This window comes from Acomys minous (assembly GCF_964271855.1).
Source record: "Acomys minous genome assembly, chromosome: 6".
Lineage (NCBI taxonomy): Eukaryota > Metazoa > Chordata > Mammalia > Rodentia > Muridae > Acomys > Acomys minous.
In genome coordinates, this window is record NC_140487.1 from 127,904,426 (window position 1) to 127,921,852 (window position 17,427).

The 17,427-nt window shown below is 54.8% G+C and overlaps 1 protein-coding gene across 10 annotated transcripts in view; it reads right to left on the bottom strand.

Annotated features, from left to right (window-relative positions):
• The window catches only part of PRDM16 (PR/SET domain 16), a 327,469-nt gene that overhangs the window by 40,039 nt on the left and 270,003 nt on the right, over window positions 1-17,427 (bottom strand). For 5 of the 10 annotated variants that reach the window (XM_084784692.1, XM_084784691.1, XM_084784688.1 and 2 more), the window contains one exon: window positions 10,213-10,347. In XM_084784692.1, coding sequence (XP_084640818.1) covers window positions 10,213-10,347 — 135 coding nt within the window. Of the gene's footprint in view, window positions 1-10,212; window positions 10,351-17,427 lie in introns of all 10 variants that reach the window. The other 5 variants (XM_084784690.1, XM_084784686.1, XM_084784687.1 and 2 more) reach the window with 1 other exon arrangement.

The following is a 17,427-nucleotide window of genomic DNA, read 5'->3' on the forward strand; positions in this document are numbered from 1 at the left end:
AGACAGGAGAAAGGGCAGGAGAAAGAAGAGTTAAGAGAACACAACCTGACCTAAGCAAGGGACAAAGGGGAGGTGACTCTCCTGGCCATAAACAGCAAACAACACTTTGGTTCCCGATCACTGGTCCTGGCAGGTTTGCCCTACAGAGACCGAAGGGAACCTGGGACAGCTGCTTGCCTTCTAGGAACACAGCCCCGCTTAGGGCTATAGGCAGCTAGGGCCAGAGCAACGCCTGTGAGTCACTGAAGGACACAGAAGAACTGCGCTGGGTCCCCGGTGCCCATTGGCTGTCCCTCCCAGAACACCTGACTGCGGAAGTGCACAGTCAGGAGCCTGCAGGTGGACACAGGAATCTTATCAGTGTGATAACCCTTCACAGAGCAGCTCACAGCAGAAACCTACGTGGGAGCTATTCTCGGGGAGGTGGATAATACAGAGAGGTTTTTAAAATGGAGTCTAGAAACAGGATCAAACAGAGCTCTTGAATAAAACCTTAAGATCCCAGTTTTACGTCATCACGCTGCGGCTAAGTAATGTATCTTTTTGAAGGTCAGACTCGAGGGTCCACCCACAGCTGCCCCAGAGTGAGGAGCTGCATCCATGTAAGTTGCCCCCTGAGCGGGAGGGTGTGTGTCAGCTGTTGATAAGCTCGCCCACGTTTCCCTCTGGCCACAGAGCGCGTCGTACAGACAGAAGCACACAGCAAATGCATGCTTCATCGCTGTGGCTGGGTCACCAGTGTGGTGCGTGCAAGGACTGAAAGAGAGGGGAATGAAAACATGGCCCCTGAAGTCCTCGCTAGAGTGAGAGCTCGCCACAGCCACCGACAGGCCTGCCTTCCACCTACAATCACCCAGAAGGCACGAGGCCATGGCTACCACGTCAGCAGTGTGTTCTTCTACCGCCCGGATTCTGGGTGCCTATTCCGAGAGGTAGAAGGCAGAGAAGACCACCCATCCCTTCCACCTGCACCCCTCCCAGGCCACCTGCCTTTCTGGCCTGCCTCCCACCCCTCTGATTAAGCTGCCTGGCCTTCAAGCCTCCTCTCCATACATACTTTGGTCCTTTCTCTCTGGGCTACCGGAACCTGGAGCTCTGCCACCCAGTTCTGGTTCTGAGAGCTACAAGGCCACCAGTTTCCTTCCTGATCCCTCTGAAGGTAGCCAGTCCTTCTGGGGTCACTCCTGACCATCCCGAACCCCCGTTTCTGGGGACATTGGGCCTCCTGACTCCTCCTTTGGCTCTGGGGGGGGGGTGCTGCCCAACCTCCTGTCTCTAATCGCCTCTGAGGACTACAGGGAATCCTGGGGCTCCGCACCCGCCCACACCACACCTTTGCTCTTGAGCTCACCGGGCCTCCAGGGACCTCTACTCCGGTTCTGAAGACAGGAGCCTCCTGGGACCCTCCCACCAGCATGGACTCTGCAACTGGGGCCACAGCAGGGCCACAGGTATCCCTTCCTCAGCCTCACAGAATGGCCACTAGGGCCCCTGTCAGGGACATGTGGGGGACACAAAGCAGCAGCCTGGCAACCGTGGCTAGGACTTTGAGCACCCTGGCGTAATTAATCAAACTCTATTAGTGCTAATTGCCGGGGCCAGGGCGGGGCCGAGGTCTCTCAGCTCTCCCCCACCTGGAAGGCTAAGGACGTGAACAGGAATCTCCAGGCTTCTGAAGTCTTGGCCCGGCCTCAGGCAGCCACAGGAGGTAGATACAGAAGCCAAGCCCTGGCTTTTATGACCTGGCTTTTCAAGTGGCACAAAGGCCTTATCAGCCAGGCATTCTGAGAAAGCCAGCTCCTGGCCTGTGGGGCCTGCACGATTTCTCTTAACAAAGGCCACCTTCAGTGGGAACTGGTGGATGTTGGTCGGGGGCGCCAGGTCGAGGGGGACAAAGTTGGGCATCTCGTGCTTATACGTCGCTGTCCACTGTACGCTCCAGGCCCCCTGCTGTGCCTGGCCTGTGACAAACTACAACTGTAACCCTTATGATTCCTGCAATTGATTTGCTCTCAAGGCCCCTGGCCACTAGTGTCACAAGACACCAGACAGGCTGCCACTGAGTTTCCACGAGACAATAAGAGTAAGGAAGCAGGAGTCTGATGCCCTCCAGCCCCCAGCAGCAGCCTGCAGTGCTGCAGGGAAGAAGCAAGCTGCCTTCTTTCTAAACCACAGTGCCGCAAGCTTTAGGTACGGATGCGTTCTGGGGTCCCGTCACCACCCCAGAACTTTATCCCCAACAGCTGAGATGACAAGCCAAACACATGGAGACTGTCAGTGGCCCTCTGAAGTAAGGACACACGCAACAGAAGCTGAAATTGAGCTCTTGTCTCTTCCCGAGGCTCCTCTCATCTAGCAGGGGCAGCCCGGAGGCAGGGGCAGCCCAGAGGCAGGGGCAGCCCGGAGGCCGGGCCAACGCCATTGCTTGTAACTTCACGCAGCCCAGACTGTTTTCTTTTCCCTCTGCCACATTCCAGACACAAAGAGGTGGCTCCATGTGGGTAAAGAGAACGCGGGACCTTCTCAGCCACCTGCTTGAGACTGGGCTCAAGCTTTTCACACAAATGAACATCTAGAAAACAGTTTACAATGACGGTCAGAGCTCCCCGCCGCTTAGAGCCTTTGGCCTGTACTGAAAATACTGTTTAGTGATTAAGACCAAAGCCCCAGAGTTGCCAGGCCTGCTCAGTCTTAGCGTTCTAGCATTTAAACAGATAAAAGCCCCCCATGGGTGACGCAGGGAGGACATGAGGGGAGCACCAGTTTGCAATCAGTGGGCATGCAGGTGGTTCCTTTCTCTGATTTTGATAAGTTACCAGTGTCCCTCATGGTCCCCGCTCCGCATGCCTGTTGGAATCAGCTTCCTCTGTGCCCAGACCTTTATAATTGTGTTACGATATGTTCTGTCACTTAAAAACTCAAAATTTCCTTACGCATTTATCTTTTTTCTTGGCTGCACAGTTTATAAGGATTATAAAAATATAAAGTATTAGCCCATAGTTAAATATTGACACCATTACGTGGCTTCCAACAAGGCACTGGATTTAATTAATGGATGATAAATTCTGACAAATAGTTATTGTATTGTGACATCACCGCAGTTGAAAGGTGAATTTAAACTTAACTGCTCTCCAAAAAAAAAAAAAAAAAAAAAAAAAAAAAAGAGGATCCTTCTGATCCACAGATAGCCCTTGATTGTTTTTTTCTGAATTAAAATTAATTTGACATGTATTTTTAAAGAATTAAACAAAAAAAAATTGCATCCTCTGTGTGTGTGTGTGCATGTGTGCATGTGTATGTGTGAGCATGTGTGTGGTGTGTATGTATCTGAGGACACCGTGCAGGCTTTTGTTATTTCCTTTCACTATGTAGGTTCCAGGTATTGGACTCAGGTCAAGTTAGGTGGCCAGGGTATCCATCCGCTGAGACACCTCACCGGCCTGCATTGGCTGGCTAAAAAAAAGGCTCAACAAATTCTCTATTCTTACTTCCCTTGTTTACAGAGAGAAACTGATGTTTACCTGTTTGAAGACACCATTTCAAAGGACCAAAACAAAAATTTATGATTTTTAATTTTAAAATGATGTAGAAATAAAGCAAAAAAGAAATGGGAAAGGTCAGCGCGACTTGAGTCCTGATAACCTGCTTAAAAATATCAGCCTTAGCAGACTTCACACCTTGAAGGCAAAGGAGGTTCTGGGCTGGAGAGAGAGAAATGAAAACAAGAGAGACCAGCCACCGGCCACCAGATACCGACCACCAGCCACCAGCCACCGGCCACCGGCCACCGGCCACCAGATACCGACCACCAGCCACCGGCCACCGGCCACCAGATCCCGGCCACCAGCCACCAGCCACCGGCCACCAGCCACCAGCCACCGGCCACCAGATACCGACCACTAGCCACCGGCCACCAGCCACCAGATCCCGGCCACCAGCCACCAGCCACCAGCCACCGGCCACCAGCCACCAGCCACCGGCCACCAGATACCGACCACTAGCCACCGGCCACCGGCCACCAGATCCCGGCCACCAGCCACCAGCCACCAGATACCGACCACTAGCCACCGGCCACCGGCCACCAGATACCGACCACCAGCCACCGGCCACCGGCCACCAGATACCGACCACCAGCCACCGGCCACCGGCCACCAGATCCCGGCCACCAGCCACCAGCCACCGGCCACCGGCCACCAGATACCGACCACCAGCCACCGGCCACCGGCCACCAGATACCGACCACCAGCCACCGGCCACCGGCCACCAGATCCCGGCCACCAGCCACCAGCCACCGGCCACCAGCCACCAGCCACCGGCCACCAGATACCGACCACTAGCCACCGGCCACCGGCCACCAGATCCCGGCCACCAGCCACCAGCCACCGGCCACCAGATACCGGCCACCAGCCACTGGCCACCAGACACTAGACACCAGACACCAGCCACCAGGCACTGGCCCCCGCGCCAAGCAGCAAGAAGCAGGAATGGCCCAATGGACACCTGGAGGCACAGCTTCTGACCTGGTCCTCTGCTTAAACCCCTCATTCAATTCGGTCAAGAGGGACTGCTTTCCTGCTGTGGGCAGACCTGCATCCTGGATGCTCTGCCCTGCCATGGAATACAGGGACGCTGTGCAGACAGCACAGGTTTGGCCTGTTCTTACAGATGAAGAACATACAAGCCTGCAGCATCGTGGCTTCAGCCTGTCCTCCAAATTCAGCCAGCTGACCAGTAAACACGACTCCATGCCTACCCCTACCCACCACTGAGGCAGTGCAGCACACACACAAAAAGAGAAAATAGCCCCTCTGTGAATAGATCTCTGCCTACCCATTGCTTCTTCCTGTGGGCACAGCACTTGCAAGCTTTCCTTCTCTTTCTTAACATTAAAACAAATTCAGCAACAGACCCCTGCTTGTGTCGCCCAAATGTTTCAGACCAATTCATTTGCTCATAATTGCAGGGGGGGGGGGAACCACCCAGGAGTAACCTGGATGTTCTGAATTTTCCCAAGAGAGAAGTCTTGACAGAAGGGGCTGGGTGGGGTTCGGGGTGGAATGGGGGGTGGGGGGGATGCTCCACCTCAGGTGCCCAAGTGAACTGAGATGCCTGTGGGTGCTTGTTTGCCCTCGGAAGAGACAGTGAAAGCGTCAGAAATGGCTGCTCATGACTGCTTAGCATCTGGAAATGGCCCCGCCCCAAATACCAGGGCAGAGCCCTAGTCCCTGACTTCTACAGGAGGCATGTTGTTCCTATCAGATAGACCAGCCCAAAACCTTCGTTTTTCAAAAGCAAGCTCTTTGGAGGCCAGGTATAATGCTGGCAAGGCCTTCTTGGCCTGTGTGTATACCGGAGGAACACTCCTAGCCTAGCATGGCCTCCCCTTCTCAGAATGGTAAGGAAGACTCCCAGGTGGACACGAGGGATACGAGCAATCTCTTCTTGTGATCGGGGTCCCCTGGAAAGAGGACTCTTAGAGCTAAAGGTGCCAGGGGGACAATCTCACAGCTCCGATGGTCACTTGGTACAGGTCAATGGGCACTTTGCTGTAGTGTCCCGAGGCAGGACAGGACCTGACATGAACAACGGGAGCCTGGGTGGCTCCACTGCTGAGAGGGGCCACCTGCGTCTCCTCCACCCACAGCCAAGGCACCGGGAAGCCGTCGGAGCAAGGATCTGGGAAAGCTATATGGGAACTGAGCCTGCTGGAGGCTTCAGCTCACTTCCAGTGGCCATGTCTCCAGCTCCAAGAGGCGGCAGAGTAGCACGGAAGATAATAACCCTTGTCTTCTGGCCCGAGTCAGGGCTGAAGATGTCTGCCAAGGCTGCGGGGAGGGCACATGACTAGGTTAAGAGGACTCTGGGCATTGGGAGCAGAACCAGGAGAAAAGGTGGGCTGCTGCAGTTTCCAGAGCCTGGCTGGGTCACAGTCCCTGGCAGGCAGCTGGCAGGGACAGGTGCAGCCCTGCGATGGCAAGAGAGACTCACTTTCCTCAGTGTTATGGTCTGCAGCTGACGTGTGGTTCTCTCCCAAGGACACAGAACACCGGAAATCCAGGCTTCTGACTTGGCGCGAGCCCAAGACCTGACCATTACAAGCACAGGGTCTAGGGATCTCAGGCTCCCACTACCCACGGTGACCTGTGTCTTTAGTTTAGAGGCTCCTCTCCTCCATAGGTTGAGCAGTTCATCTCTTCTGGTAGCTCCCAGAATTTTCTCTGAAGATGCTGGGACCCTTCTCCCATTCTTATATCTCTTTTGGATATTGGAACTGAGGTCATGTGTCTTGACTCTTGAAACAAAGCCTAGCCATTTCTAACTTGATATATAGTCTCCTCGCTGAAGGCCCTAGGCAGCACAGCACCATCACTACAAGGCAGGTGTTTGGTCACGGGCTCCTTGCTGTCCCGCTGTGCTGTGTGTATGTGCAGGTGCACGTGTGTGTATGTATGTGTGTGTGCTCACGGTATTCGTGTTTACACAGATGACTGTATGTTTAGGTATGTACATGCACCCATGTGTACACAAGTACACTGTGTATGTGTCTGTGGGTGTGTGGTGTTCCTAACTGCCTAGAAGTCTTGGTAGGCACTCTTGGGAAAGGGAGGAGAAATCTGAGAAACACTACTGACATTTTTAGTGTTTCCTTCTCAAAGAGTAGCTTGTCCTCAGGGATCTTTTCAGTCCTGTATCTCTAGGAAATTTCATTCAGCTAAAGAGAGGGTTAAAAAGAGAGAGAGAGAGAGAGAGAGAGAGAGAGAGAGAGAGAGAGAGAGAGAGAGAGAGAGTCAAAGTGCTATTCTGTGGGGACAACTCTCTCCACTGCATGGCCAGGAAGTAGAAATGCTTACATGGAGGCTGTGGCCATCTGGGAAACAGAGAAGGACAGAGGGAAGGAAAGGGAGAAAGGGAGGGGTGTGTGTGTGTGTGTGTGTGTGTGTGTGTGTGTGTGTGTGTGTGTGTGTGTACATATTTCTGTTTTAGGGAAGGATACAATGAGCTTGAAATCTATTTTTCCTTTCAGGACAGCTGTGGGCTTCAGTGAGGCAAAGGCTCTGTTCTTCCCACACTAGAGGGGGTCTCAGTGTGAGTTTTATGGGGAGGAAATGCCCCATGTTTGGGGAATGATTTGGGTCCTGGACCCTCCAGAAGGTGATATTTACCTAATTCTCCAGATCCTCTGAACACAAGGATATTTTTTCATCTAGTGTTTGGGCTTAAACTAGGGAGAGTTCACGCCGCAAGACCACGTGGGAGAGGGGCAAGCAGCAGGCAAAGAGACCCAGGTAAGCCTGACCTAATGCTAATCAGTTTAGTCAGGTGAGTGGGCACACAGGGAGCAGGGTGGAGGGCACAGGGCATATGGCACAGGGTACAGGGCACAAGGCATAGGGTATACAGCACAGGACGGAGGGCACAGGGCACAGGACGGAGGGCACAGGGCACAGGACGGAGGGCACAGGGCACAGGGCACACAGCACAGGGCACAGGGCACAGGGTGCAGGGCACACAGAACAGGGTGCAGGACACACAGCACAGGGCGCAGGACGCAGGGCACAGGGCACACAGCACAGGGTGCAGGGTGCAGGGCAACAGCACAGGGCACACAGCACAGGGCACAGGGCACAGGGCACACAGCACAGGGCGCAGGGTGCAGGGCCCAGGGCACACAGCACGGGGCACAGGGCACACGGCACAGGGCGCAGGGTGCAGGGCACACAGCACAGGGCGCAGGGTGCAGGGCCCAGGGCACACAGCACAGGGCACAGGGCACACGGCACAGGGCGCAGGGTGCAGGGCACACAGGACAGGGCGCAGGGTGCAGGGTGCAGGGTGCAGGGCACACAGCACAGGGCACATAGCACAGGGCACATAGCACAGGGCACAGGGTGCAGGGCGCAGGGCACACAGCACAGGGCACAGGGTGCAGGGCACACAGCACAGGGCACAGGGCGCAGGGCACACAGCACAGGGTGCAGGGCGCAGGGCACACAGCACAGGGTGCAGGACGCAGGGCACACAGCACAGGGCACAAGGCACAGGGCGCAGGGCACACAGTACAGGGCACAGGGCGCAGGGCACACAGCACAGGGCACAGGGCGCAGGGCACACAGCACAGGGTGCAGGGCGCAGGGCACACAGCACAGGGTGCAGGGCGCAGGGCACACACAGCACAGGGTGCAGGGCACACAGTACAGGGCACAGGGCGCAGGGCACACAGCACAGGGCACAGGGCGCAGGGCACACAGCACAGGGTGCAGGGCGCAGGGCACACACAGCACAGGGTGCAGGGCGCAGGGCACATAGCAAGGTTGGGGATGAAGCAGTTTTGAGTTAAAGGCACTTAGGAGTTGAAGGCTGTAAATCATTCTATTCTGGAACATTCCTGCCCATGGTCTGAAAATGAAAAGCGAATCCCTGCGAGCCAGTCATTTCTGTTTAAACTCACAAGGTAGTTTAAAGTAAACTCTGAAATGATTTAAAAAAAAAGTTTTTGAAGGCCAGTTCTTCTTTGAGAGGACAGTGCTTTGTGCTTTCAAAAAATCTTGTCCTGCCAAGATTCACGCCTCACCGTTTCAGTTTATCTGAGTTCTAGCATATGTTTGATAAGTAACAAAACCTGTGTCCTCGCTGCTCTGTCCGTGTCCTCCCTGCTCTACCGGCACCTCACAGAGCCCATGCCTGAATGCAGACGCACCCAGTGTTTCCCAGGACAGGGGTGCTTGCAGACCTGAGCCTCAGAGGAGAGTTGCCAAGCTCTGTGGACCTTATCAGTTTTCTGTTGCGCACGCTGTCATGATCGTCTAGAAGTTTTCCTTCTGTGTTCCATTTTAACATCACAATTATTTCTGCTCTTGAAGTTCTTCAGTCAGTCAGAAAGTTGTCTTTTTCCCCTTCTCTCAAAAATTTTGGTTCTAGTTGAAGGTCATGGAAGTGTTGGCAGCAGTGCTGGCTGTCGGGAGCCAACAGGTGTCTGGCATCTGGTGCATCCATTGCTTGATCCAAATTGAGCCCAAGAGCTGTGGAGACTAAGCTCTTGAGGAGAGCTGTGAGGCGGTGCGCAGGTCAGAGGCCTCCCTATGGCTTCCTTGTTGTCTTTTTAAATGCAAAATATTTCTCTAGAGTCAAGAGCCTTGAACCACTTTAGACAGCTTGCACTGGGCTACACAAGAATGGGGCCTTTGTTATGTGGGCTCCACAAATCGTTTTTAAAGTAAATGGAGCCCTCTCCCCCTCCACCAAAATCTCATATGTAGCCCAGAGACAGAGGCAGAATAAACTGATCTGTCAGGCGGAGGGCTGGGAGCTGGTACCCAGAGGGGACCCGTGCTCTGACAACAGGAGGCTTTGCTGGAGTACGGAGAGTCTGAAGAGTCAAACTTGAAGCTACAAAAAGGACAAAGCAGTGCTGGTCACAGTGCCCAGCGGAATGGAAAGACATGGAATACCGTCTTTCCTGATGGGCTTGCAGGTCTGGATCCCCTGCCCTAGGAATGCAGAGGCAATCCATGGAGATGAAGGAGGTGGGCAGTGAACTTGTGTGTGTGGGGGGGAGGGTTCTTGCTCCGAGAAACTGAGCTCAGGACCAGAGGTTCCTCAGCCTTTGAGGGGACAGCAGCTGAAGCTGGCATAGTTCGGCTCTGTATTCTAAGAAAGGAAGGGGCCATGCCAATGCAAGAGCATTTTCTTGGCAGTATGTCAGACTGCGATTATGACTTACGGGCTTTGGACACTTTTTCTTAGCGTGGTCTAGGAAACAGCCCGTGTGGCGTTAGACCGGCCAGTGCGGATCCTTTTGGAAACCTTGTTTTACTAGGTCTGTTTAGGCATGATTCATTCTCATTGGTTCCTGTCCACCGTTCTTCCGGTGTCTCCTGGCATTTGTAGGGAAACGCGGGCCCTGTGGCTTGAGGTCCTGTCTATTCGAGCTGGCCTTTAAAACCACGCTTTCAGTTCTCCAACGCCAGCAGCCTCAGACAAGTTCTTCTGACCTTTTGCTCTGCCGTTCTGCGGGCAGCTACATTTTCCAGGTAGCCCATGCTGGGCTCCTGTCAAAGGGCTACTCCCTGTGGCAGGATGGAGCTCAGCAGGTGACCCATGACCTTACTGGAGGCTTGCTGATCCTCACCTCAACACCCATCCACCTTGGTGCCCAGCCTCCAAGGACAGTCCACAGGGACAGAAGTCCCAGCTGACCAGCCTAGACCCTACCTGTTCATTCATCTGGCACATGGTGAGGTTCTGGTCATCACAGGAACACGCTACACGGATGTACTTGAGCCAGCTGCCAGCCCCCGCCTGGTTGGCATCCACGCAGAACTTCTCGCTGCCCAAGTCTTCAGAGATCTGCTGGGAAAGAAGCGAGCTGAGGTCAGAGATGCCCTGTGTGTTATACCGCTGGCCTCGGAGGCTTAGGTGGACTCAGGCAAGATGGCAGGTTGGCTGAGACCTCAGCCAGTTCCAGGCACTGGACAGTCCCTGACCACCTATCCCACCTGGTCCTGGGAATCTCCTGGGGATGGGTGGAGAGATGAAGGTGGCCTTTCCCGTTCTTACAGAGCAGCTCACAGGCAGGTTAGCATGGGAAGAGCTTCCAGGAAGCTGTCCAGGTGTGAGAAAGCTGAGCCTTCTTGTGTTTGACACAAGCCCTCTGCTAAGGACAGTGGGAGTGTCAAGCTAGAAAGCAGTTCTCAAGCTAAAGGTGTTACAGGGTATATAGCCACACCTGAATCTGGGTGCATGTGCCAGTGTGCACACGTGTGCCTGTGTGTACTCGTCCCTGTCAGATTGCACATCACCCTGTCAGACTGCACATCAACCCTGTCAGATTGCACGTCACTGGAATGCCAGAAAAGACATTTTGTTCCTTTCAACTGGAAAGTTTCACTTTGACTCTGGCCAGCACATGGACCTCCCGCTTCTCACCTCGTCCTGTGTCACTGCCAGCGGCAGTGGCGGCGGCCCCAGCGCTAGCTTTGCTTTGTTGCTGCTGCTGTCTTCTGAACTTGGTTTCTGAGGCTTGCTTGCTGACCTCGGTCCCCCTCCCCCTTCCACACACCCCAAGGGTTGCTTGCAAGAAGACCTAGACCACGGGCTGGCAGCTGCAGGTGCAATAGCGCCTTCCAGCTCCCGCCTGCTTAGCCCGGTGCCTATGGTAAGGCCCTAATGCAAAGCCCTTGAAGCCAGCAGCAACTAGGGTAGCTGACGGGGCACGCAGACAGCGGGAGGGCTGAAGGGAGGTTGGTGGGCAGGGGTGTCCTGGGGAGGCGTTTCCAGGTGGGAAGGGTGACCAGGTGGGCAGGTGTGTCTAGGTGGGTAGGAGGCAAGCAGGCAGGAGTAACTGGCGTCTGAACGACCCAGCGAAGGTGGCAGGAGGGGCTGTGTTCAGGTGGCCCACTTCACTTTTCGAGATCTTTGTACACCTCGGGCAGACCCTGGGATTCTTTTGAAAAGTTCAGTCTCAGCACAAAGCAAAGAAGCTGCACGCCTTGCCTCTGTTCCCTATTCCCCCAAGGACTTTGACACAAAGTCAGACCCTGAGCCTACTCACAGGAAGTGGGTCTTCAGTCTTTCTCCGCCCCCCCCAGCTTGCTTTGTCTCCCAGGTGACACCTATCCATGACACCCCCTCTCCCCCGGTTCCTGACAATGGGTGGCAATGAAGGTCCGAAGGTACCAGGTAGGAGAGACTTAGGATATGGATGGCTCTGAGGTCTTGTACAGTAGCGTACAGTAGGGCCCCTTGGGTGACTAGCAGATTCTCTCAAGCCTTTCTTACCAATGGGGCAGCAGTGGCAGAAATGCGGCTAAGCACTGACTCCATGGGGCAGAGACTCTGGTTAGTGACCCGCCCTCTCCCCTCACCCCTGCCCACAACCGGTTCCCTCTTAGACCAGAATCACTCCAGGCTGGCTGTGGATGAGGCCAGGTCTGAAGAAGGCCAGGGTAAGAGATGCCCAGAGCGTAGATGGGGGCTGTGAACAGACAGCCCCCTGCCCAGAGCCTGGGCACTGCAGCCTTCCTCTCAAAACCAAAACACTGGGATTCACACACACTGTTGGCAAAGCTGGGAGCCTGACAGTACGCCTCTCTGAGCTTAGGGAGCAGGTCAGGGGGTCAGGCTGCTTGCTGAGAGGCAAGAGCCTCAACTCTAGAGGCATCAGGACACAGGTGTGGCCTCCTCTGTCCCTTGGGGCTCAGGGGATGGGTACCCAGGAAAATCTCTCCAGGAGTCTGGGCTTAGCAGAGGCTGTCTTACCCCAGCCAGGGCATAGAAGTCAGCCCACCAGGAGCCAGGGCCCTGACCCTCAGGGATCAGATGAATTCTTCCATGCTCCATACAGATCCCTGGAGGCCACTGCCTGCCACACTCCAATCCAAGGCCCGCCCAACCCAAGCACTACTGGGTGACCCCACAGCCTGGTGAGGACGGAGGCAGAGTAAGCAGTGGCCACATGTTGAGGAGGGCAGGCCTTCTATCTCTAAGAAGTGGGCTCCGGCCACCAAATCCAAAGAGGGAGTGCCCTCCTCAGACATTCAATCTTACGCCCTCTTCCCAGCTGCTGACACTGCAGGAAACTGCTGGGGTGCTCAGCACGTGCGCGCACACACACACACGTTAGTGGGACCCCTACCTCAGAAGGCAGTTCGGCCCCCATCCAGAGACACAGGGATGGAGACAGACTAGCTGCTGAGAGGGCAGTGGCCCCCTTCCTCCCTGTCAGAGGGATAAGGGACTCCTCGTGGGTCGGCCACACAGACCGCTCAGCAGATGGCACAGAATCCCAGGTCCTGTCTGTCTCCCCACCCCTCACTCTGTGTCCCTTCTTCCTCCTTTCACGGTGCAGAGCCCGGGGAGTTAGTTAATGGTTCTGTGAACGGGCATGTCTGCATACAGGGCTCCGTCCCCAGGCCCTTCCTGGGGTTTGGCTGTGGATGTCTCAGACTTGAGGTCTATTTCCCCAAGAACAATGTCTACTTATTAGCTAGTGACAACTACGGTAAAGTGCTTGGGAGCTTGTTGAGGCCCAGATAACCATATGTGTGTGCGTGCAGCTTGTTTACATGCTAATGGGCATGCATATACAGCTATGCACCTCTGTGGTATGTGTGTGTGCGTACACATGTGGATCTGTCTGTCTGTCTATCTATCTATCTATCTATCTATCTATCTATCTATCTATCTATCATCTATCTGTGTATATGTATATGTGTATACACAAGAGTCTCTACTTATGTGTGTACACATGTGCATATATGTGTGTGCGTGCTTGCATGCACTCAGGGATCACGGTCGTGAGTCAGGTGGTGTATCTTTGAAAAAGACAAATTCACTCCTATGAGAAGGTAATCTAGGCACCTGTTGGTCCCAGTCTGTGGCCTGCCCAAGTCTCCATCTCTCACCAGCTCCTGATCCCCAGGATGATTTGCTTTCCTGGTGGTCCCTAGAGGCCTGAGAAAGTTCCCCTCTCCAGCGTGGTCACCATGGGCCTGCTATTCCTTCTCCGAGACAAGACTATCTGTCTGAGCAGTGCACAGTGAATACTAGCCTGCCCCTCCCAGGACCGGAGGAGCTCCTGTGCCAGGCCTGAACAACAGTGGACACATTAGGGGAGGGACATCATTCTATAAGATCTGGAATCCACCAAGTAGGCCTGGCTCCTCACAGGCCCCTGCCATTGCTGCCCGTGAGGTAGGGCTTTGGCCTCCTCATCATGATCAGGTCTTCGTTCCCCTTCCTAGCTGAGGGGGCCTCAGGTGGTCCACTGGGACTCTGACCAGTGTTTTCTGGGCTCTGAGGGTTCTTGCTATGCTAAAAGGAAAGTCTGGGGGTCAGATCATCAAGGCCACAGCCCAAGGCAGCTGAGTGCTACACTGGGGTAGCGAGTGCCACAGACCTGATGCCATGGGCCACAGCATCGGGCAAACCGTTCTGAACTGGAGTCTGGCCTCCGCTCGCACCTAAGCTGTGGCGGGAGCTGTGTAGCTCTGATAGTTCTGAGGGTGTCTGAAGGTGCACGCATTAGGCTGTGTTCGCACATGAGATGTGAGAGGGTCATGAGAGAGGCCGGTGGTGTTTTCTTGGCTGTTTTCCTGTGGCTGTGGAGCGGAGCCCCATTCAGATTTGGAGTTCAGCACCTACCCACTTGAAAGCCTGGCTCTGGGTTGCTGGAGCTGAGCCTGTGGACTCCCATAATTGCCAACAGAAGTGGCCCCTGCTGCCCATTTGCCCCCACTTGGCCTCTCAGCCCCCATGTCCAGTTTCCTCAGCTCATCAGTCACCCCCATCAGAGACGCCGAGTTAAGAAGTGAAGAGATGGAAAAAAAATCCTCTTAACCTTGACAATTTTTTTTTTTTTGGCACATCATTTGAGGTTTCCTGCACTTTTAATTTGTGGCTCTCTGCTGGGCTAACTCTTTCACATTTAATGGGCATGACCAGGGGCCGGCTCCGCATGGGATGTGCATACAAGGCAGGAATGCAGAGGCATCTGTCGTCAGCTCACCTAATGGATTTCCAGCCTGCAGGACGGAGTGAGGCCTGGGAGTCACCTTGTTGGCCTGTGCCCTGTGGCTGCAGCATGCTCCCTAGAAGCTCGCACCATGCTGGGTGTCTGCAGGACTGTTGCGCGTGTCCCTTACGTCCTTCCCTCACACCTTCATGCACGCTCGAGAACATATGCTGACATGAACGTACCCATATGCACACACAAGTACATAGAGGCACATGTGCGAGCGTACGTGCAATTTTTTTTTTTTATGATTTATGACATTCAGAAGGAGGCGAAACAGAAAGTCCATTCTTGTGAGAGAAAGAGGAGGGTAGGCCCTTCTGGAGACACCTTGGTGTGGCGGACACAGAGCCTGAATGAGCTCATAAATCTGGACCTGACGCTCATTACGGGCCTGGTGGTGACGTGACCAAGTGCTAAGCAGAAATGCGGCAGCGGCGGCAGCAGCTTGGGGTCTATTGCTGGAGCCGGCAGACAGGAGCCGGGATGCAGGGAGCAGGGGGTCAGGGGCCCATCTGCTCGAGCTGGGGAGGAGGGAATGGAAGGACGGGGGTGGGGGGTGGGGGGTGGGAGGGGGAGAATAGTGGACTATGTTGTCTGGGACTGTCTGTCCCCCCCTGACCTCGGCCTCCACTGGACAGCTGCCAGGGTGCTGCATATTGGAGGTAAGGGATGGAGTTACAGGGTCTTGGACAAACCCCAGATCCAGGCTTAGGGCTTGGATGCTGTAAAAAGAGGGCTGCTGCCTGACCAGCGGCTCTGCTGACAGGTGCCAGTGCTGTCCCAGCCTCACACCTGGGGAACTTGGCTCCCACGTCTGTCACAGTCAGATCCTCTCGGCTCAGAGACACACACACACACACATGTCATAAAAAGTCACTGAATCCTACTACATTTTTTTTTTCAGCATTTGGGCCCCACTCAGGCCTTTGAAGATCGGAAGGAAGCCACACAACAGCCGTTGCTGCTCAGGCATCCAAAGGCCTTGTGAACATGGAGGTTCCGGGCAATCCTGCACTCAATCCTCAGATGCCGGGCTGGGTGCAAACACCCCAGGCACACGGCTGATCTCTCCCGAGTCCTCAGCCACTCTGTACGATGGAGCCCCGTGGGACACACCTTGAGCATCCAGCCTGATGCTGCCCTCTCTTTCTCCTCCCCCACTGCCCTTCTGTGCCATGATAACTCATCTCTCCCCTTTTCCTTCTTGGCTCTTTTTGGCGGGGAGGCTCCACCTAGCAGGAGGAGAAAAATCCTCCCACCAGCTGCAGGGAGAGGGCAAGATGGTGCAGTGGAAAAGGACTTGGGTGTGACCGTGCTTTGCCTGAGTGACTTGAGCCTCCAGGGGACGTATCTGAGTAGACAACAGAAGAGGAGCCTCGGGAGCCTGGAGCCGTGCGCGCAGGCTCTTCCTTGCTGCCTGTCGCAGAAGCAAGGTCGCCAGCCTCTCCTGTGACCTAACTACAAACACACCAAGGGTGCCTTCAGCTGCCCCGGCACCGACCTCACAGTGGGATATTTGAGGTGGGGCGAACGTCCTCGTCTATCTTGCCATCTGTGTGGTTTGTCTCACTGGTCGTGGGCTGCAACCCTGAGCCACAAGAAATAAAAGGTCAACTTGGTGATTCACGCTGGCATTCTGTGTGTTTCACAACGGGCAGGCACGAGACACAGCCGGGGCCAGGGCAGAGGCGTCTTGAGTTGATCAGCAACAGCTGGTGGGAAGAGGGTCGGCTGAGACGTGGGGCTGGCAGGTCAGACACCGTTGGCCTTTCGGGTGGGTGAGGACCCCCTGAAGTGAATGGGCCGCACCCACGGGGCAGTCTGGGTGACTGTCTTGTCTCTCCCTCTGGGAAGCTATCGTTGAACGCTCATCACTCTCAGTGTGATAGTGTGGCCGGCCTGGGGTCCTGCTTCAGTGTCCCCTTAGGAAACCAGAGAGCTTTTTTATTGCTCGGCAACCCAAAGACAGGGGCAAGGCCCTGCTCCGAGCATCTGTGGTGGCAGGCACTAGTCCCAAGAGCACACACAACAGGTTCAACTTATCCAAGAGAACATCAACACCATCAGCGTTCAGGAGTATGTGCACATAGCTGCCCAGTCCCTACTGCGTCCCTGTACCTCCAACAAGCAAGAGCACACACAACAGGTTCAACTTATCCAAGAGAACATCACCACCATCAGCGTTCAGGAGTATGTGCACATAGCTGCCCAGTCCCTACTGTGTCCCTGTACCTCCAACAAGCTGCAAGAGCTCACTCTCTGTGCATACACAGCATCTACTTGCCTAGATGTGGGCCCTGTAGGGACTCCTTGGATCCCACCAACAAGTGAGCACAGTTTCTGAACTCTAGTGATGCCAACGCTCTAGGGCAGTGGTTCTCAACCTTCCTGACACTCTGATCCTTTAATACAGTTCCTCATGTTGTGGTGACCCCCACCCCCTGCAGCCAACCATAAAACTATTTTCATAGCTAGTTCATAACTATAACTTTTGCTACTGTTAGGAATCGTAATGTAAATATCTGTGTTTTCCAATGATCCTAGCTGACCCCTGTGAAAGGATTGTTCAACATCCCTGCCCCCCCCCCCCCCCCGTCCTCTCCCGCCCCCAGCCCGAGGTCAAGAGCCGAAGACTGAGAACCGCTGCTCTGCGGCATTTCGGGTGTAAATGCTCTGCTTGCCCGTGGATGTTCCCAACAAACACTGGCTCAGCCTGCTCCACTCACACTCTGCCCCTCACCTGGTAGGAACACCCACCTGTGGTTCTGCCACTGTTGGCTGACCCCAGACCACGAGCAGAGCTACATCTGGGGTCTTGCCCTTTCCAAGGGCCCTCTGAACAAATCCTCCAAGTCCCCAGGAGGCTTGCCCAGCACTCCTAAGTGTTCAGGGTCTTCCTGAACTTGGACCCC